Source organism: Vombatus ursinus, unplaced genomic scaffold (assembly GCF_900497805.2).
Source record: "Vombatus ursinus unplaced genomic scaffold, bare-nosed wombat genome assembly UNPS02007612.1, whole genome shotgun sequence".
NCBI classification, from domain to species: Eukaryota; Metazoa; Chordata; class Mammalia; order Diprotodontia; family Vombatidae; genus Vombatus; species Vombatus ursinus.
In genome coordinates this window covers 12882174-12904442 of record NW_020947390.1, presented here as the reverse complement: position 1 = coordinate 12904442, position 22269 = coordinate 12882174, and the positions used below count along the sequence as shown (strand labels likewise).

The window sequence follows — 22269 nt, the reverse complement described above, 5'->3', positions numbered from 1 at the left end:
ATTACATTTTATTCCCTCCACTCACTCTATGATCACACTATACTGGCTGACCCCATGCCTGGAATATTCTCTCTCTTCTTTTCTACCTCCTAGCCTCCCAGGTCAATCCCTCTTTCTGCAGAAGGCCTTTCTTGCTCTACATTGCTACTAGTGCCTTCCTTCTGAGATCACCTTCTTTTTACATGATCTAAATCTTATTATTTATATTACTGTTTCATAGTAATTTGTGTCCTGTCTCCCCCATTGGAATGTGAGCTACTTGAGGGCAGGAACTGTATTTTTCCTTTTTTTGTATCTCAGCACTTATCATAGTGCTTGATACTTAATAAATTCATTTACTGAACTGACTGTGATCCATAGTGGTGCATGGGGTGTTATCCGTGCATGTTCAGCTTATACAAGGTAAAGCCGTGGCTCTGGGATGGACCCAACAAGCCAGTCAGTCGCAAGAAAACCAGGTTTCTTAACTCTCAGGCAAGTTCTCAGGTGCTGTTACCTACCTCCCATGTGTTAAAAGTTGAAGGAGAATCTTATAGAATTAGTCAAAGGTTCTACAATGAAGTAATATTTACTTCTCTAATTAACAGAGGAAAGAGGTTGTGAATCAAGGTCTTCCTGATTCCAAGACTGATCTTTCACACATTACGCCATGTTGCCTGTAGAGCTGTTACTTTCACTTAAATTCTGGTAAGGTAGATGTACTTTTCCTTGTCATGTACTGAGTAAGTTACTGATCTGAGTGCTAAGTTTTAGTTGATGAAAAAAATCAGTCTGCACTTGGCAGGTATGTGATTGTGTTTGCCTGACCAATGGCAAGTTACCTCAGTGGCCCAAGCAATGCTAAGATGATCACAGTGAATCTGCAGCAGTGGAGGGAGTTTCCAAACCATGAGTTCACTACTCAGAAGAAATCACAGGGTCAGACCAATCCATCTTACCCCAAAGCTTACCTGTGATGAGAGCATCAGGTCTTGACTGCTCTTTTCTCCAGGCAGGAACAAACACTGTAATATCTTTGTGGCCTCTTTCCAAAAACCAATCAACAGCCAATTTTATTCCACGGCAGGAAAATACTTCTTTGTTCCCATGGCTGAAAGATATTATTTTGGAACACTTGAAACATAAAATTCAACAAAATTTAAAGTTCCTACTAAATTTAAGTCACTTTGCTAGGCTATGAACAGGCTATACAGAGATAACTAGCCTCTGCCTTCAAGGATCACACAATCTAACAGCAGAGAATAATAAATGCACAAATATGAAGTACCTTAAAGGTACAAGTAAACTACAACACGAATCCACCATAGGGATGGAATATTTCTAGATGAAAGAAACAGGAAAGTCTACTTGGAAGGGTAACGTTTGACTGGTCTTCAAGGAAGAACAAGATTTTCAGTAGAATGTCAGCTCTTCGAGGATAGGGAACTGTTTTTCTTTTTCTTTTTTCCCTTTGTAACTCTAGCACCTAACACAGTACATGGCACACAACAGTGCTTAATTAATGCTTGCTGAACTGAATTTCAGTTGGTGGCAACGGGGGTGGGAATTGGCATTAAAGTACACGAAGGAGTGTAAATGCACAGAGGGAAGAAAGTATATCAGAATGGCAAATAACCAGACTTAGCTGGAATGTAGGGCTCTGGAAGAAAAGGAACTTCTTGCCTGGCTCCACCCCGACTCTCTCTACTCTTCTGTCCAACTCCTTGTTTAACTCTGCCCCAGCAGCCTCCTCACTCTGGAGATGTCTCTGCCCCTCTGTCTCCCTCTTTAGATTGCTGAGTTTTTGCCCGAACTGTCATTTAAAGAAGTGCCTTGGCCAGTCATGTTCACTTCTCTCCCAGCTCTGCTCCAGAACCTCCAAACTCTGCCCCTGTGAGGGTATATCCCACCCCTCAACCTCCTCCACAGCCCTGCTCCCTTTTCCATATTATCCTCCTCCGTTAGAAGGTTAGCTCCTTGAGGACAGGAACTGGTTTTCTTTTAGTTTGTATTGTATTCCCAATGCTTAGCACACAGTTCTTGAAGTGCATAATAAATGCTGTGTCCAGCTAAAACAAGGCTGGAAACATAATAAACTATCTCTACCTATTGAAATCCTTTCCTTATTTGAAGGCTCTATTCTGGTGCCATATTCGCCATGTCCTCCATTCCCCACCTCCCCTCCCCTGCTAAAGCAAAATCCTTCCTTCTTCATGCTTCTTTGTTTGACACTCATATGTACTTAAAAGTTAGCAAACAGGAGAAGGTGGGAAAGGTCAAAAAAGGGGGGACTTTTTACAAGAAGGGAAAGTGATAATTTAATTATAGTTTTCAACGTCAGGAAGGGTATTCTCTAGAGAGAGAAGACAAGCTTTTCTCCATCATCATTTAAGACACAACCATAGAAAATGGGGTTAAATTACAATATAAAGAATTTAGATTTACTTTAAGTCAGATATTCCCTTTGGTAAATATGCAAAATAATGGAATGGAATACCAAGAAAAGCTGTGGAATCTTTCATTTTCAGGAATTTTCATCTTAAGGTACCCTGGAGTCATCCTATGAGTCTATGATTAATGTTAACAAGCTTGAAAATGCACCTCACAGAATCACTACAAGACAGCTTCCTTCCCTTGTGGAGTTAAATTACTTAAGAAAAACACACTTTCAGCTGTCCCTTAATGAACACACTTGGTTTCTGTTCAGTAATGTAATTTTAGATGATCACCAACAACAAAAGAATATCCTGAATTGTACTGACACTCCAGGTAGCGAAAAAGAAAATGCTTTGATCAAAGAATGATCAGCACAAATTACAATTTCAGAGCTGGAAGGGCCCTCAAAATAGTCCGACCTATACTTGAACAAGAATCCCCTCTATACCATACCCAATTAATCGTTAGTCATAGAAAACCACTGCTCAAAGCTGCCCATATTCCTTTTGGAAATAGTACTAATTACTAGGAAGTTTCTCTTTGCATCAAGTCTAAATTGCTTCTTTGCAACTTCTAATCATTGTTCTTAGTCCTTACAGTCTAGATACAACTAGCAGATGTGATATACATATTCATTAATAAGCATTTCTTTAACCCTATAAGCTATGTTCATGAATGACCACAGCCCAGAGAGTAAGGAAAACCTTTTCCTTTGATCAAAAGTTTGAAAGATAAAAGGACGTAATGCTTTTCAAATCAAAGACACTTGATTGGTGTGTAATGATTCAGTCACTATCTTAAGAGTTTAAAGTACCATTATGGAGATCTTTTCAGGAATGTTCTAACTGCAATGTACTTTACAGGGGAACACCAGAACTTTCTAGTGAAAAGCCAACTAAATCTATAAAAGGTTAGCTAACAAGCTAAACTGGGTCACTGAGTATTTAGTGACTACAGGTATAAACCCAGAGTTGAAAGGTCTCCAGAACCATTTTAAAGATCCAGGGCAAGATTAGTCGTTATTCCTAAAGTTTTACAGTCATTCTAGGATACAGGAGCATGAGCTGAGGGCAGTGAATGAACTGTTCATGGTGCCTTCCAGAAGTAGATAACAACTATCCATCCAATGTCCAAGGGTAGAAGTTAGCATTTACAGAATCCTCCGGAAAACGAAGTAGAACCAGGCTGGAAAGGCTGTAGCTGGAAAGGAGCTGGGAGATACTGACATAGAAGGGGATCTATCTAGAAGGAGGACCTGGGGCAGAATCCTGGCTTTGTCACTGACTGCTTGTGGCCTTGGATAAATTGCTTTATATTCCTGCACCTCAGTTCTTTTATAAAATGGGGAGGCATTTAGATCAAATGACTTCTAAGGTCCATTACAATTCCACAATATATGTCCATTTTACAGAGAAGAACACTAAAGAACAGAGGTGAAATAATCTGTCTGAGGTCACAAGGCCATTTAGTGGCAAAATGGAGCTTAATCAAAGGCCTATTAACTCCTTGGAGTTTAGGGCTCTTTATACTACATCTGCTAATTTGTTACTGCTCTTTTGCCAAAATGTCGAAGTAAGAATGTTCAAGCATTTAACTAGAAGAGACCACTTATGGGTGAGCCAGGTATCTTCCTACTGAACACACTGACTGACTCTCTGAATATTGTTAAGGAAGAACACCTACTGCCTAGTACCTGTACTGATACTCAGTAGCTGTGTGCCACTAAGCAGTAATACCTTCTGGGAGTCTGTTTCCTCATTTGCAAAATGGGTGCAACAAAATCTGCAGTACTCTTTCATAGGCTGTTGTAAAGAAAGCACTTTATAAACATTAAAGCCTAAACTTTTAAAGTACTATGTAAAAATAAAGCTGTACTTGGCAGAAAAGAAGCAATTCAATGCCTTTCTATCCATTCCATAAAAAGGAGGGAGTCAAGTAGACACTAACTTAATACTCATCATTTGTATTCATATACAGAAACTCCTTGAATAATAATGTAGATTTATTTACTTTAATTTCCAGAGATTTTAATAGGGTCTGATGCATATACTTGAACATGAGTATATATTTACAAGTGGAGGCACTTTTTCCTTGCCGTTAGTAGTATGCCTCTCATTCCAAGACTACTAATATATAATATGATCTTCTGGAGATAAAAATTAACTTGCTCCAAAATCCTAACATCCAGATCATGAGTACAGCATTGAGACTTAGTTTGTTGTATGGGGGTTTGGGAAGGGGATAGTTAATTATTTAAATGGAATTTTTGTTGGGGAGAGGGGAAGAAGGGAAGAGTCTGGTTATGTGGTTTCATTCCTGTGGGGAATACAGACAGGAGGCACAGTAGATAGAGCACTGGGGCCAGAGTCAAGAAGATCTGAGTTCAAATCCAGCCTCAGATGCTTAACTAACTGTGTGACCTGGGCCAGTCACTTAACCTCTGTGGCCTCAGTTTCCTCAACTGTAAAATGGTGAGTGATAAATGAGATATCTGTGAAAAAAAAAAGGGCTTAGCATAGTGCCTGGCACATAGTAGGTGCTATATAAATGCTTGTTCCCTACCCTCTACCAATCTTTAGCAATTTAGTAATGTGAATGCTGTAACTTATAGACAGAGTTGCCTGGGGCATTAGGTGACTTGCCATAGTCACAAAGCTAGAATGTCAGAGGAAGCCCTGAATGTAGGTTTTTCTGATTCATGACACAGAAGGGATCTAAAATAATTTATGTAAGCAATGACTTGTCTGGAGCCCCCACTCTCCATGTTTATTGACCAGGGAGTAAACTAATGAATGGGTTTTGTTGCTGTATACATCACCATTACCCTCTTCCTCTTTGTGGTCTTTCCTACAAATTAACTGTCACTAGTATTTTCTTCCTGCAAATATTATTAAGCAAGAAAGTTTTCATGTTTTATTACATTTAGAAAATATAAAACTGCATAGTAAGTAGCTTCCATTCAATGTTTCATCCCTTAAAGAGCCTCCAGAACGGTAAAAATTTTCAAATACTAGGAATTTGTGAACAAAAAGTAAAGTGGATCAGTTAGGTAGTGAGTGTGAGAGAAACTAATAGACACTACCTGAGTTCTCCACTGGTAATTCACACAATGTCAAGAGATCCAAAAGGTCCTCAGATCTCAAGGTAGACTAATGGGGAAAATGGACAGGAAGACATGGACAAGAATTGCACATGATGAGAAGGTAAAGACACGTTTCAAACTATACCACTGGAGTCATCAGATTGATGAAATTATACATCTATAGAAGTTCAATACAAAACAAAGTAAGAAGGAAAGTAGGAGTTTGGGAAGGAACATTGATCTCTTCACCCCTACATGAATTGGTATGTCACAAAATGTTTGTTGGATTGGAAGGTGTGGATTATATGGGTAGATAACAAGATGAACTAAAATGGGCAATTTCGGGCTGAGGAGACTAGGATGAACCCAGGATTTGCAATCCTACTAACTAATCCTGATAGTTTTAGGCATGAAGAAGCTCTGTAAAATACTACTACTACTAATAATAATGCTACTAACATATTTGTACAATGGCTTTACAATTCGCAATGCACTTTCACATACATTGTAACAAGAACATTCTGGAAGAAAACGTTTTATAATTTTCCTTTTAAAAATGAATAAATGGCTTCAGAATGGTGAAGGTCACATGGTTAGTCAGCTGCAGTCCGAACTCTCCTGATGACTGTTAGTCTACAGCACCACAAGCCTTTTTGCAAAGCAGACAAAAACTGTTTGTCATAGGTTCCCCTGTCTTCGTGAGGCACCTTTGCTGGTCTTTTAAGATACCCAGATCTTTGACGCTGCCCTCTCCCTATCAAAGTGTCCATTCCACAAAGGCTTTCAAAATACCCAGGGTTGAGCATGTTGAGGAATTAAAAATGAGGTTTTCCTGGATACTATGCCTGCTTCAAACCTTGTCTGGAACCCCCACTCTCCATGTTTGTGGTCCTGGGAGTAAACGAATGAATAAATTTTGCTGCTGTATACAAGACTATTACTCTCTCCCTCTCCTCTGCTTTGTCAACAGAGCACAGTAACAAAAGTCATGATTTGGTGAGCATGCAGTTATTTGGCATTGTAAACCGCAAATAACTGAAATGAAGTGTCAAGGTCCTCCTTTACATGGACTGAAATGGGAGGGGACAGGTGGTAGTTATTGTCAGGACTAGCTTAAGTCAGAAGGGATCTGAAATAACATATGTAAACAGTGACTAATGACCGATAGGTCTTGACCAAAATCTAGGCTAACTGGTACCACAAATGATATGTAAAGATTGAACCCTAGATCAAATTCTATTTGGAGATAGGGGAACTGTGGTTTGAATCTTAGCCCTGCTACTTACTACCTATGACCAGGGTCACTATCATACAGATGGTTAACCTATCTTTCTGGGTCACATTTTCATCATCTTTAAGATGAAGGGCTGATGATTATGAATATTATTTTTTCCTTACCTGACTCACTGGTGGGGAGGCGGGGGAAGAGAATGGGAGATAGAAGAAGAGAAAGAAAGAAGAGAGACTGACCTAGCATAAAGAAAAAGGTATTATACTTCAAGTCAGCAAACATATGAATTCAAATCCCACCTCTGATCCTCTTTAGGTATTTTATCATGAAGAAGTTACTAAATCACCCTGAGATTTGGTCTTTTCATCTGTGAAATAGGGATAATAAAACCTGTAGTATTTACCTTTAAGTATTAATGTCAAAGGAGACAATGAACTTTACAAAGCAAACACTTAAGAATAATAATAGCTTATATTCACATAGCTCTTTAAGGTTTATAATAAGTTATTATTGCTATGGACAGTTTTGATCTATGTATGATTATGAATTTGGGGATAGCTTAGCTTTGGCCTCAAAATGACAGTGTCAGGAAACGTAAACATATTCCTATCAAGCCTAGTGAATATATAGTTCTACTGTCTTTTAACAACCTCAAATCATACTAAAAATTCACTCTGACTCAAGTGAAGTAGACAAAATTATCTTAACTCAAACCACTAGAGCTGCAGTTACCATCCTATCTTATTCTGTAGTTAAAAATGTTAGATGTACATGAAATCTAGATTTCTGTTTTATTAGTAACTTCTGAGAGCCAATTTTGAAAACAGCTCTGATAATTATATGAGTAATAATGCTATATACTAAGATGCTGTCTATATGTCCTAAAATGCATCAGGACATGGAGAATAAAGGTAATTTTATAATAAAAACTGTTTAGTTTATTAATTTACTATTAGACTGAGGGTCTTATAAAGAGTACAAGATAGGACTTATATTTTGGTACCATTTTCAAAAAAGAATAATAGGACCATTTATATCTCATGGTGAAATGGCCATATTTTCATTATGACTACTTCCAAGAAAAAAACGCCATGCAATATTACAGGTGAGCCTTCCTTTCAGTTATACATTGTCATTGTCCTATAATGGGTAGTACTATTTCAAAACTATCACCTATTTGCTTCCCCGTGGCAGTTAAGGATTACTGATTGAAAAGCAATTTGAGAAACTCAGGCAAAAAATTCAATAAGGGCATACTTATTCAGACTATTACAGAAAATGAAGGAATATGTTAATGAGAATGGTATCAAGGTTTCTATTATTCCTCTCTTTGATTTTTTTTTTTTAACAATTTGATTGTGCCACAGGTACTGGAATACCTCCTACAAATTAGTATACTGCTTATGGTATTCTAAGAGAGTTCAGCTGAAATCCAACTACAAATATCATAAAGAATGATTTTCGAAACCAACACAATCCAGTAAGCATTTACTGACTGCTTACTACATGCCTAAAGGAGCTGTGCTAGGAATTTTGGAGCAAAGGAAAAATGAAAAATAAATAATTCCTGACCTCAAAGAGTTTACATTCTATTATAGGAATACAACATGTAAAGAGAGAAGTCTACACATGATAATTTGAGACAGAAAACAGCATTGAGGGATAAAGAAGAGGCTTCCACAAAAAAAGCAGAGATTAGTGAGTGCATTTCAGGCACTGCCAACAGCCTATGTAAAAAACACAGTGGTGGAGATGGAACTGTAATAAAGCCAGTTTGGCTGAAATGGAGATGATGTAAAGGGAATGGATATGAAATAAATCTGGAAATGTAAGACAAAGAGATCACTTAGGGCTTTAAATGCTAAGCTGAGGAGTTACTATTTTATCTTAGAGGGAATAGGGAATTACCGACCATTCTTGAGCAAGTAAGTATGATTCTGGGGGTTGCTGCAATTGTCCAAGGGAATGGAAATGAGCGTCTGAACTAAAGAAGTAGATACATAAGTTTAGAGAAGAGACAGACACAAGATACCTCATGCAAATACAATGGAAAAGTTTAGACAACTTGAATAGCTATGGGAGGTGATGGAGTTAGAAAGAGTCCAGAATGACTCTTTGTTTCAACATGGGTAACTAGAAGAATGGTAGTCCCCAAGAGAAAGGGGAAGTTTGGAGGAGAACTTGGCATTGAGTTTGAAGGAGGAAAGGTAATGAATTGTAGATACTTATGGAACATCTGACTGTAAATGTCCAATAATCAATAACATAGGAATAATGTTCCACAGAGATGATAATTTAACCCACAGAAGTAAATGAGCTTGACAACACTTGGTGGTCTTTTGAATTATTAAAATGAGGAATTTAAAATCGACAAAATCTCTTCAGGTCTATGTCCACATAACATTCTAAAAAGTTCAGATTTAGGAATGACAATTATTTTCTAAAAATACAAAGAAAGATAAATAAAACTTAATTTAAATCCAATACTTTACATTTCACCCTTAAAAGTGAATTTTTAAAAGAAATGTATAATAATAACTAAAAGGTCACTCACTAGCACTAATATAATTTCAGTACAAAAATGAAAGTAAGCTTAAGAAAAGTGGGAGATTCTAAATAGCGAGAAAATTATTTCTCCATAGGATCTTTTAGGACAGGAGGACCACAGTGAGAAATAAGGAAAACTTAACTGTCTAGTAAGACTTGGAAGAAAAGATTTTAAAATGGTTTTAAGCAATAAAAAAATTATAGACCATCATTAGGAACCCCTAGGAATATAGCCAACTATTCACTCTGCAACTAGGAAAACTGACTTAAAAAAAAAAAGGCAATCATTACTCTCTCAAGGCATTGTTTCAAGTCTTGTATTTTTTTCCTTAATTGTGTTATGAAGGAAAAAAAACCCAAACTCATTCTGCCATCCAGATCTAGAACTGAGAATTGTGAAAATAGGAACAACAGTAACTGCTGAATTTACTTTGTAGTGCTCCTGTGCACTTCTCCTATATTCAAGTTTTCATCAGTTCAAGGTTGATATATAAGCATTTTATTTTCCTGCCAATTGTGAAAAAATGAGATAATTGTAAAGCACCTTAAAGCACTATATAAACGTTAGCTATTATTACTATTATTATTGTCAGGTAGTTCATTTCTATTACATTCCTCTTGCTTATGAAGCTCGTGACATTTTAATTTTATTTCTTTTTTAGACTGTCATTTATATTAACAGAAGACTATAAATTTATATTGAGGGATGGTACAATGATACTTTCTGAAGGTGAAGATTGGTACTAATGCCCATACCATTAGTTATACTGATGGACAATTCTTCGAGTCAAAAAATGGGCTCTTTAATAAAGTTACTGAATAAAGGAAATTTAAGGCTTTAAAAATGTTGAAGCCTATTTTGTTGCATTTCAAAGATGCATCTACTTTATCTTTGAACTTTTAACTTACATAATCAAAGACCTGTTTAGACCAAGAAAACATCAAGCTTTTGGATATATAAGGAAACTTTTTATATACACATATATCTGCATATGTATGTACATGCATGTATATATTTATGTGTATAGATATTTATAGATTTATATATGCACATATATACACATATGTATAGGTTTATTTTAAAAAGACATAGAGACTTTTTTTCAAAATCAAAATAAGTGTTATAATTTAGCTTTATAAAGTGATTGACTTTAAAATGGGGCATGCATACAACCTTATTCACTTTTTAGTCATATTAATTTAAAACTAAGATTTTTGAACCTTCAAAAAACCGATGTGTTACAAGCATTAAAGTGAATATGCCATTTTATGCAGGTCTCATAGGTGGCAGGATGAAAATTTTTGCTATGAATCCCTAATGGTTATAGCTCTTTTTTAGGTTAGGAATATGAACCTAAATTTTTCAAATATGATTGAAGGAAATATTGATGAATAAAATGGAATAGAAAATTTCTGTCAAACTTATAATCATACTACTAGAAGAACTGCATCACATCAATACTGATATTTTTAATATATACAAAAGGTAGAAGAAAATTATAGTTACATGGAAAACAGTGCACATGTTATCCTTGGAGTAGAAAAAAAGGGGGAGTTGGAAGGTGGTTTTATCAAATATCCCAAAGTATTAGGAAACGTCATTTATGAAATATCTGACCAACTCATCTAATTGTGCACAACGTATACAAGCAAAAAGAACACTACTCAAGACAACTGCAACTAAAAGCATCAAGGTTTACTACAGAGAATGAAGAGGTAGAGGAAACTATGATATGTGATAACATCTTTCCAAATATAGTCAATGAGTACTTTGATATACTGGGATGTCACTGAGGGGACATGGGAAAGGATAACAAAAAATAAAAAATAACATATATTCCGAGGTAATTGAGAATGGAAAGACTTATAGGAATTGATACAAAATTAAGTAAGCAGAATCAGGAAAACAATACACGACAAGTCACTTAACCCCAATTGCCTAACCAAAACAAAATAAAACAAAAGCATCAATAAAACTTTTAAAAAAAAAGTATTGGCTCTCACAGGAAAATGCTATTCTTCTCTAGTTATTGAAGGTAAATGATGATCAAAAAAGAACCTAGACATCATATTTCAAGAAATTATCAAGGGAAACCGTCCTGATATCCTAGAACCAGAGGGCAAAATAGAAATCGAAAGAATCCACCAGCCTCCTCCTGAAAGATATCCCAAAACGAAAACTCCCAGGAATATTACAGCTGAATTTCAGAGCCCCTAGGTCAAGGAGAAATATTTCAAGCAGCCAGAAAGAAAAAATTCAAATATTGTGGAGCCACAGTCAAGATAACACAAGATTTAGCAGCTTCTACATTAAAAGCTTGGAGGACTTGGAATATGATATTCTAGACAGTAAAGGAGTTAGGATTACAAACAAGAATCACCTACCCAGCAAAAGTGATTCTAATCCTTCATGGAAAAAAATGGATATTTAATGAAATAGAAGACTTTTAAGAATTGCTGATGAAAAAATCAGAGATGAATAGAAAATCTGACTTTTGACAATAAGACTTAAGAGAAACATAAAAAGGTAAACATGAAAGAGATATCATAAAGGATTCAATAAGAATTCCTACATGGGAAGACAATACTTGTAACTCTGATCTTTATCATTATTAGGGGCAATTAGAAGGTATGCATAGACGGGGGTGTGGGTGTGACTAAGATGGGATGATATCCACACAAATAAAATTAAGGGATGAGAAACAGGGATGTACTGGGAGAAAGGAGAAGGGAATAGAAAGTTTGACTTTCGACTATAAGACTCAAGAGAAGCATAAAAAGGTAAACAGGAAAGAAAACCTATTTTCACATTAGTCATGTTGTAAAGAAGAATTAGAACCAGTGGGAGGAACCACAAGAAAGAAAAAAACAAAGAAAAAAAAAGAGAGCAAATAATATGCTTCAATCTGCATTCAGACTCCATAGTTCTTTTTCTGGATGTTGACACATTTTCCATCATGAGTCCTTTGAAGTTCTCTTAGATCCTACTATTGCTGAAAAGAGCTAAGTCTATCAAAGTCAGCATCAGTCCATACAAGTCTTCCCAGGTTTTTCTGAAGTCTGCTTGCTCATCATTTCTTATAGCACAATAGTATTCCATTATATCTCTGATAAAGGCCTCATTTTTCAAATATATAGAGAACTTATTCAAATGTGTAAGAATACAAGCCATTCTCCAATTGATAAATAATCAAAGGCTATAAACAGGTAGTTTTCAGATGAAGAAATCAAAGCTATCTATACTCATATGAAAAAATGCTCTAAATTACTATTAATGAGAAAAATGCAAATTAAGATAACTCAGAGTACTACCTCATACCTATCGGATTTGACCGAAAAGGAAAATGTCAAATGTTGGAGGGGATGTGAAAATTGGGACACTAATGCACTTTTGGTGGAGTTATGAACTAATCCAACCATTCTGGAGAACAATTTGGAACTATGTCCAAAGAATTATAAAATAGTGCATACCCTTTGACCCAGCAATACCACTACTAGGTCTATATCCCAAAGAGATAAAAAATAAAAAAGGAAAAGGACATATATACATATATATATACATACATACATATATTATAGCAGCTCTTTCTGTGGTGGCAAAGGATTGGAGATTGAGGGGATGCCCATCAATTGTGGAATAGCTTAACAAGTTCTGATACATGATTTTGACAGAATACTAATGTGCTATAAGAAATGACAAGCAGGATGCTTTCAGAAAAACCTGGAAAGACTTACATGAGCTGATGCAAAGTGAAGTGGGAGAACACTGTAGAGAGTAACAGCAATAGTGTACAATGATCAACTATGAATGACTTTAGCTATTCTCAGAAATGCCATGATCTAAGATACTTTCAAAGGATTTATGATGAAAAATGATATTTACCTCCATAGAAAGAACTGAATGAGTCTGAATGCAGATTGATGCCCTTTTTCCCTTATTTCTTCTTATTTGGGAAGGTTTGGAGGGGTCCGTGTTTTCTTTCACAAATGACTAATACGGAATTATGTTTTTCATGACTGCCCATATACAAACTATATTAAATTGCCTGCTTTCTCAATGAGGGGGAAAGGAAGAGAGCAAGAGAATTTGGGAATCAAAATTTTAAAAAACTGAACATAAAAAATAGCTTTTACATGTAATTGGAAAAAAACACAAAAAAAACCTCCAAGAGGTCATAAAACTTTTAGACTACTCAGATGCCATATGCCTACATACCATGAGTATTTTCTTCAAAGAAGAGAACTTGAGGGTGGTGGGCATGGCAAACACCATAAAGCATCACAAGACATAAATGGACTATCCCAAAAGAAAAGAAATGACTAATTATTGATGTGTGAGATTTACTAAAATCAGACCATCAATTAACTAAAGGCCAAAATCAACATTAAATAAAAAATTATGAGAATACTAGGCAAATATTTGCAACATTTTAACATGACTTACTTAAATAAGCTGCTAACCCTATAATGGGAAAAGGGAAAAGAAAAAGATATGACTTCAATTATCATCATTTTCTAAAGGAACTTAACCCATGAAAAGCAGTCACCATAATAAGAGACAACTACAAATATTCCAACTTTCTGCCAAGCAGAGATACGTGAAAGTCAAGGGCAACAATATTGGTTCAAAATACAAACTCATTTGCAAAACTCCACGTAGAAAGTTGGTGAAAGATTATAAGCAGTTCTGCCACATAAAACAACAACAATCAGTGGTAACGGAAACAAATCTACAGAAATCTTGGTGTAAGACCCAATTGAGCTACGTCATCATGAGAACATTTACAAAAGATTTGGAAATAGGACAACAAATTTATCCATGTTTCCATAATGGTATCTTTTTTTATCAAAAGGGACAAGTGAACTACCATATTTAGACTATAACACCTTAGCCCCAGTGCAAAGATGAAGTAAAGAAAGAGTGCTGGTACCAAATCAAACACATCCCAAGGAAACCTGCTAAAGGTAACAGAATCACTTGGGAATAGTTTTACAAAATATCTCAGGGAGAAGTAAAATACCAAAAGAATTGGGAAGACCTCAGATAATTTTCTGCACAAAAAGACAATGGAAAGAAATTCAGTAAGTACAGATACATATATCTACTTCCTCAGCTTTTCTGAGCATTATCTACACATGTATGAGTATACCCTTAATGAATATATAGGAAGAGAACAGGCAGACTCACCTATGATTCTTTAGAGCTAAGTGCACAATTGACTGAAAGGTGCAGGGGACTGCTATTGTTTTTACTGCTATCAGAACAAAGATGGATTCTGTAGAATAGTCTTTTTTTTTATTTTAGGCAATTGGCGTTAAGTGACTTTCCCAGGGTCACACAGCTAGTAAGTACCAAGTGTTTGGTCTGAGGCCAGATTTGAACTCAGGTCCTCCTGACTTCAGGGACGGTGCTCTATCCACTGCACCACCTAGCGGCCCCATGTAGAATACAGTCTTAAAGGAATCTCTCATGAATTTGAAGCATCTATGATCCCTTGAGAGAGATATTTTTTGCTAAAGGTATTTTCATCAGTGATATCAACTACCAGATAAAAATGGAAGACAATTTCTTATGTAAGGTGAGGTCCTCCACATGTTAGTGGGTGTTAGTGGATTATATTGTGTTGATTACATCAAGACTTGGCCCATAAGTGGGCTTTATAAGATATATGATTAGTAAAAAAAAAAAATAAATCAGAAGAATCCACAGAAGGAAAAGTAAATGGATGAAAAATGACAATTGTTCAGACGTGCATGTTCAACAAGCAGTTTCATGACCAGTCAACTGAGTTAATACATATGGGACAAGAATTACAGATGAACAAATAAGCTGGAGCCAGAACTGAATGGGAAGAAGAGAGGGATTAGATTGCATTAGGTAAACTGTGCAGTGTTTTTAATAATCTCAAGCTGCTCCCCAGCATAAAAAAACTGTTTTTTTAATGCAAATATTCTCCTAGCAATGATGCGTGATTATGAATACTGGAATACTATTTTCCCGACGAATCAAAGGCTAGCGACCCAAAAGGCAATGCAGTGATTGACATATAGTGAGTGAAAGTAAGCTTCAGCATGTTTGCAACGAGGAATACAGGAAAGAGGTAGTATAAAGGACATCTTTGAAAAAAATGCATGAGTGGATATAGAGGCGTGCCCAGTCATGTGGCAAGAACATGTGAAAACAGATGGACTTTTCTGTTAAAAAAAATGTAAAGTAAGCAACATGCTGATTAATTAAGGCCTCAGTGGATGAGAGAAGATCCTAGACAGAACTTCACAGAATGAGAATATATTGATGGATTATAATCTATACCAGTGAAAGGAATAACCACATTCCCATAATACCCAGAGTTATGTTGAGGTATTGAAGCTCTGACAAAATATATTTTCTGGTGGTAGAAGGGAACAATAAATCCATATTTTCTATCTTTTTTGGACGTTAAAAATTAGGCTAGCTTCCTCTATTAGTTGGTGGAGGAGAGAGCTTTTTCTCTTCCATAATTAATGGAGAAAATGCTATTGGATGCAATGCCTATTACTGTGCATCTATTTTTTTTAAACCAAAACTGTCCAAATCCATTGTTACATCAAAAGATTGCCATGGATAGTATATAAAATGGTTTCGCATCACAAGGTATGGGCAAAGCCTATGGTTTTATGTGAATTTCCAATAATCTAAGTAACTGCTATGTGAATGTAGAATTGGGGCGGCCACTGGCATCTCAAGGATAGCTAACCTTGAAAATGCATTTACATGGACTAATTTAGGGTTCCTCAAATTGCTACTTGGTAGCTCACTGGCCACTAAACTCTTGTCCTTCAGTAATCTTAGGCCAAGAAATTTCTTAACTTTTCATGACCATCTAAATGAAAAAAAAAATAAATTTACACCAGATGACAAAATATTCTCACATCTGCATGACACTTCTCAATTAACTAGGAACATTTGGATAACTTCACCGGGCAAAGCAAACTCATCTAAAATGAACAATTCAAAGAATAATTCACAAAAATTAAGCCATCAAAATATTAATGCCTTTTCACTGGTGACTTACCCAGTTAATTTTCCTAGCATTTATTCAGTTTTTCCAGTTCTCAAAGATGCTATTCCTTGACTATAGTTCTTAAGATGGATTAGGAAACAAAAAAAATAGTTACAACTTCTTCTCACATAAGGAAAAATATCTAATTTATTTTCCAAGAATCAGGGTTTCCCCAATGATTATTAGTTCTCATAATGAAATAGGTAATTGACTCTACTATACTGTTGCATAGTCTCACAAAATCTTCATTTCTAGAGTATCAGTGATTAAAACTGATATCCTTAAAGTATGTGTACCAGTCTAGGAAAGTAAGTAAAAATAAGTGACAAATTTGAGAATGTATTTGATGTTGGGAGCAAGGTAAGGAAAAAGAGTTCAATTAAGTAATAAATGAGTTCATTCCGTATCACGAGGAATGGAGAGAGAACTTAAATCATTTTTCAACAATTACGATTACATAAGGACCACAAAACAAGAAATCACTTCAGCAACAGTTAGTGAAGAAAGATTTCCTACATACCTCATTGCCACATTGCTGCCATCAATAACTACTGGTCTCAGATTCTCACCATCATCTGTCATGATCTCCTGAAGTGGGGAGTCAGATCTCTGAGATTCTAGGGAAGATGGTTCTCTAATTATGCTACTGTTAATTGTACTAACAGTTGGATCAGTTTCACTTTTATTTCCAAGTTTGACCAGTTCTCCTAAGATATCATTGATTAAAGCATCAGTACCAAGTTTATTTAGCACAAGCTGAACCTGTTCTTCAGAATAACCCAACTTAAGTGCAAACTCCAGTTTGGCTTGGTATTCTTTCACCACATCAGGGGGCTTCTTCACTTCCTTAGGCGTTGTCTGTGTCTCCTCTGTTTTTAAGTCTTGCAAGATTTCGTTGCATTTGAATATGTGAGGCTCTAAACAGGGAGACCTACGTAGCTGTCTATGAGTCTTGGTTAACAAACATGGTTCTACTGCAATGCTACCCAGTTGTTCTGAATCATTATCAGAATTTGTGTTTTCTTCTGAATCACAACTGGAGCTTTCAATATCTTTGGATACCACCTTTTCTGCATCTTCCTTCCTAGAGTTAACTTTATCCATTGTTGGTTTCTCCACCATTGACCAAGGTACAACAGCACTTATGTGTGTGTCAGTGCTCTCCACATAAAGGTGGCCTAGGTCATGCCCCAAGTGATCCTTCAAGCCCATGAAGCTGCTGCATGTACTTGACTCCACTTTGCTGTTTTTCCTGTGTTCCTGGAGATAACCTGCCCTGTATTCCTAGGGGAAAAAAAAACAAATTGAGATATTAGGCAACTACCTTCACATATTTGAAATTTCACAGAAAAATCAGTTTAATGTCAATCCACATAACTCAAAAGTAGCTGGTCATTCACATACATGAAAATTTTGTCTAGGAGTGACATTCAGAATATTCAAAACAAAAAAAATCTTAGGCACCATATTAACTGTGCTTTGGGATTAAGTTAGTGAAAACTACCTCCCATTTTCTCTAATATAGCTCATAAAAACTTCAACTACTAGATACCCAACACAGAAAGACTAACTATTTTTATTCCTTAATCAACTGAAGAAGCATTTCTTAAGAGCTTACTACATACCAGATGCTGGGAAGCCGAAGACAAAAATGAAGCAGTCCCTGCTCTCAAGGAGATTACATTCTATCAGATGAGACAACAACATACAAATAAAGCCAAAGTAAAGTCTTTAGTTGAGGAAGAAGTGGCACTGGCAGTTGGGTGGACTAGGAAAGGTCTAATGAAGGAAGTAGAATTTCAGCTAAGCCTTCAAGGAATCTTTAGGTTCTGAGGAGCAGAGGCAAAGGAGTTTACTCCAGGTAGGTAACACAATTTACACAAAGCCACTAAGGTGGGAATGCTATCAGTCAGGAATAGAAAGAAGGCCCATTTAGCTGAACCGTACAGTGAATGAAGGAGTAACATACAGTAAGGTTGATAATATACAGTAAGCTGTAGCAAGTCTGTGAAGGGTTTTATTTTTCTTTAATTTATTTTTTTGTTTTCAACATTCACTTCCATAAGCTTTTGAGTTTTAAATTTTCTCCCCCTCCCTTTCTTCCCCCCTCCCCAAGACAGCGTGCAATCTGATATAGGCTCTACATATACATTCCTATTAAACATATTTTCACATTAGTCATGTTGTAAAGAAGAATTAAAACCAATAGGAGGAACCACAAGAAAGAAGAAACAAACAAAACAGGAGGGAAAAAAAGAGCAAATAGTGTGCTTCAATCTGCATTCAAATTCCATAGTTGTTTCTCTGGATGTGGACAGCATTTTCTATCCTGAGACTTTTGGAGATGTCTTAGATCCTTGCATTGCTGAGAAGAGCTAAATCTATCACAGTCAGTCATCACACAATGTGGCTGTCACTGTATACAATGTTCTCCTGGTTCTGCTCACTTCACTCAGCATCAGTCCATGTAAGTCTTTCCAGGTTTTTCTGAAGTCTGACTGCTCATTATTTCTTATAGCACAAAAGTATAGCACAATAGCACATTCATATATCACAACTGGTTTAGCCTTTCCCCATTGATGGGCATCCCCTCGAAGTCCAATTCTTTGCAACCACAAAAAGAGCTGCTATAAATATTTTTGTACGTGGGTTCTCTTCCCATTTGTGTGATCTCATTGGGATACACACCTAGAAGTGGTATTGTTGGGTCAAAGGGTATGCACATTTTTATAGCCCTTTGGGCATAGTTCCAAATTGCTCTCCAGAATGGCTGGATCAGTTTACAACTCCACTAACAATATACTAGTATTCCAATTTTCCCATGTCTTCTCCAACATTTATCATTTTCCTGTTTTGTCATGTTAGCCAATCCCATAGGTGTGACGTGGTACCTCAGAGTTGTTTTGATTTGCATTTGTCTAATCAATAGTGATTTAGAGCATTTTTTCATGTAATATAGATAGCTTTAATTTCTTCCACTGAAAACTGCCTGTTCATATCCTTTGACCATTTCTCAATTGGGGAATGACTTGTATTCTTATAAATTTGACTTAGTTCTCTATATATTTTAGAAATGAGGCCCTTAGCAGAGACACTGGTTGTAAAAATTCTTTCCCAGTTTTCTGCTTCCCTCCTAATCTTGGTTGCATTGGCTTTGTTTGTGCAAAAACTTTTCAATTTAATGTAATCAAAATTATCAATTTTTGCATTTCATAATGTTCTCTATCTCTTGTTTGGTCATAAATTCTTCTGTTCTCCATAAATCTTACAGGCTTTCCCAATTTGCTTATAGTATCAGCCATTATATCTAAATCATGTATCCCTTTTGACTTTATTTTGGTATATGGTGTAAGATGTTGGTCTATGCTTAGTTTCTGCCATACTATTTTCCAGTTTTCTCAGCAGTTTTTGTCCAATAGTGAGTTCTTATCCCAGAAGCTGGGGTCTTTGGGTTTATCAAACAAACTTATAAACCCAGAAGCCCATGCACACCAAGATGAGTTGACAGAATAGGGCTTAATGAAGAGGCTATGACTACCTTTGGTAGAGGGAGTACACACATGACCAGATTCTTAAATGAATAAAATGTAAGGAATAATAACTCACTTTAAGATTTACAAAACAGATTTTGCACAGTAATCCAAAACCTTGTTTAAAAAGGAAAGGTAAACATCTAAAAATGAAAGGTAAACATCAATCAACAAAGACAAAATGAGCAATGGTCCACACTATTTGGATTGTTTTTAAGTGCATAAGTATTCCTGATCATTAGCTGACATGAAACTTTAAAGTTTACACTTTACAGATGAGGAAACTAAGGCTCATGGAGGTTAAATAATTTGTCCACGTTCCAACAAATACTAAGTATCAGAGGCAGGGTAGAAAGTCACATCTTTCCCAATGCTAAATACAGCATTTTCCCAATATATGCCAGTGTTCACTATACTACAGAAAGAACTTAGGTATTCCTGTGAAAAACCACAGGTTCAAAATAAATGACCAGAAATTAATTTCAAGATAAATTATATTATACTTGAAGAGCACCACCCCCCAAATGAGTATTTCATAAACACCACAACACAGAAACAAGAGAGGATTTAAAAAGCTTCACAACACCAAACTATAAAAACTTTTCACCTATGACATATGAATAAAACAATATGTATAATTAGCATTAATTAGTCAGTTCAGGGGGTGTTGAGGGCATGGACAGGAAGATGTGGAAAGGCTCTATGGATAAAGAGAGAGTTCATGACCAACCAAGTGACAGAAGGGATCCCACAAAATAAAAGGGACAATCTGATTACACAAAATTCACAAGTTTCTGCATAAACAAACCAATATTGCTAAGATTAGAAAGTAAACAGTTAAATGAGAAAAATTTTACCCAGCAAATTTACATGATAAAAGTCTTATATCCGAGATACAGAAGAACAAATTAATAAAAGAGCCATTCCCTAATTGATAAATGGTTTAAAGTTATGAATAGGTAGTCTCAAGGGAAGAAATTCAAGCTATCTACAGTTATATGAAAAAATGCTCCAAATCACAGATAACTGAAGAAATGCTAATTAAAGCAATTCTGAGACTCCACCTCATGCTCATTAGATTGGCAAAGTTGACGCAAAAAAGAGAAAATAATAAATCTTGGAGGGGCTGTGGGAAAACAGGCATATCTCTGTGCTCCTAGTGGAGCCGTGAATTGGCCCAAGCATTCTGAAAATAATTTGGAATTATGCACAAAAAGTTACGAAACTGTGCATGCCTGCTGTCAGGCCAACACCCCAAAGATAGGAAAGGAAAAGGACTGGTCTTATGTATACAAAAATACTCATAGTAGCTGTTTTCATAGTGGTAAAAAAACCCAGAAACTAAAGGAGTACCCATCAATTGGGGAATGGCTGAACAAATTGTGGCATATAAAGGAACACTACTGTGCCATAAGACACGAGGGAAAAGATGGTTTTATAGAGTCATAGAAAAGCTTGTATTAATTAATGTAGAGTGAAGTGAACTGAACCAGGAGAAGAATTTATATAACATCAATATTATAAAAAGAAAAATTTCAGAAATACTTAAAAACTCTTCAATTAAATGATGAACTGCAATTCCAGAGGGCTGAGAATACTGCCTATGTCATAAAAGAAAAATGCAGGAAAAATGCATTTTTGGACTTGACTAATATTGGAATTTGTTTTACTTGACTGTGCTTATGTGATACAGGGGTTATGGGTCTTTCAGCGAACAGAGGGAGAAAGATGAACGCTTGATAAGTAAAATTCTTTTTAAAGAAAGAAGAGTCTTCAAGCATGGGATTGAGGGTTGGAAGGCAGGGGAAGAGGTCAGTGCATAGACATTTTAGTTTCATGTGTGAGAATGAGTAAGAAGGCCTGTGCATCTGGATTGTAGACCATGCGAAAAGAACTCTAAAAGACTGGAAAGGTAGAAAGGGGCCAGGTTGTGAAGAGCTTTAAATGTTAAACAGAGGATTTTATATTTGATCCTGGAGGTAACAAGAAGTCACTGACGCTTACTGAGTAGGGAGATGACATAGCCAGAGATGCACTTTAGGAAAATCACTGGTATACCTAAAACAGTGGTAGATTTGGAGTTCAAGGGCCTGGGTTCAAACCCAGCTCAATACCTGTGAAACCTTGGGCAAATCTCTTACCTCTTCCGGGCTTCATTTTCTCAACTATGGAACAAGAGTGCTAAGACTAGTTGTTCTTTGAGGTCCCTTCTCGTTCTGAACTTATGATTCTATGATTGAGCCTATGAGCAAGATAAATACCATGTATTCTAAACTTAATTGAATTTTGAAGCAGAAAGATATTGCTCCTATATTGCATTGGAGGAAATTAACCCCTGCAATATTCACAAGGGTTCATCATTTATCTTGTTCTTCCCCTAAAGGAATATATTTTTTGCTTTAAAACATTTAAAGGTTATGT

At 36.1% G+C, this 22269-nt stretch overlaps 1 protein-coding gene across 1 annotated transcript in view; it reads right to left on the bottom strand.

Annotated features, from left to right (window-relative positions):
• Positions 1-22269, bottom strand: part of ZC3H12C (zinc finger CCCH-type containing 12C) — a 58827-nt gene that overhangs the window by 6203 nt on the left and 30355 nt on the right. The window contains exons 2-3 of the mRNA XM_027849478.1: positions 16839-17602; positions 951-1090 (exon numbers count right to left, since the gene is read on the bottom strand). Coding sequence (XP_027705279.1) covers positions 951-1090; positions 16839-17530 — 832 coding nt within the window. The 5' untranslated portion in view covers positions 17531-17602. The remainder of the gene's footprint in view (positions 1-950; positions 1091-16838; positions 17603-22269) is intronic.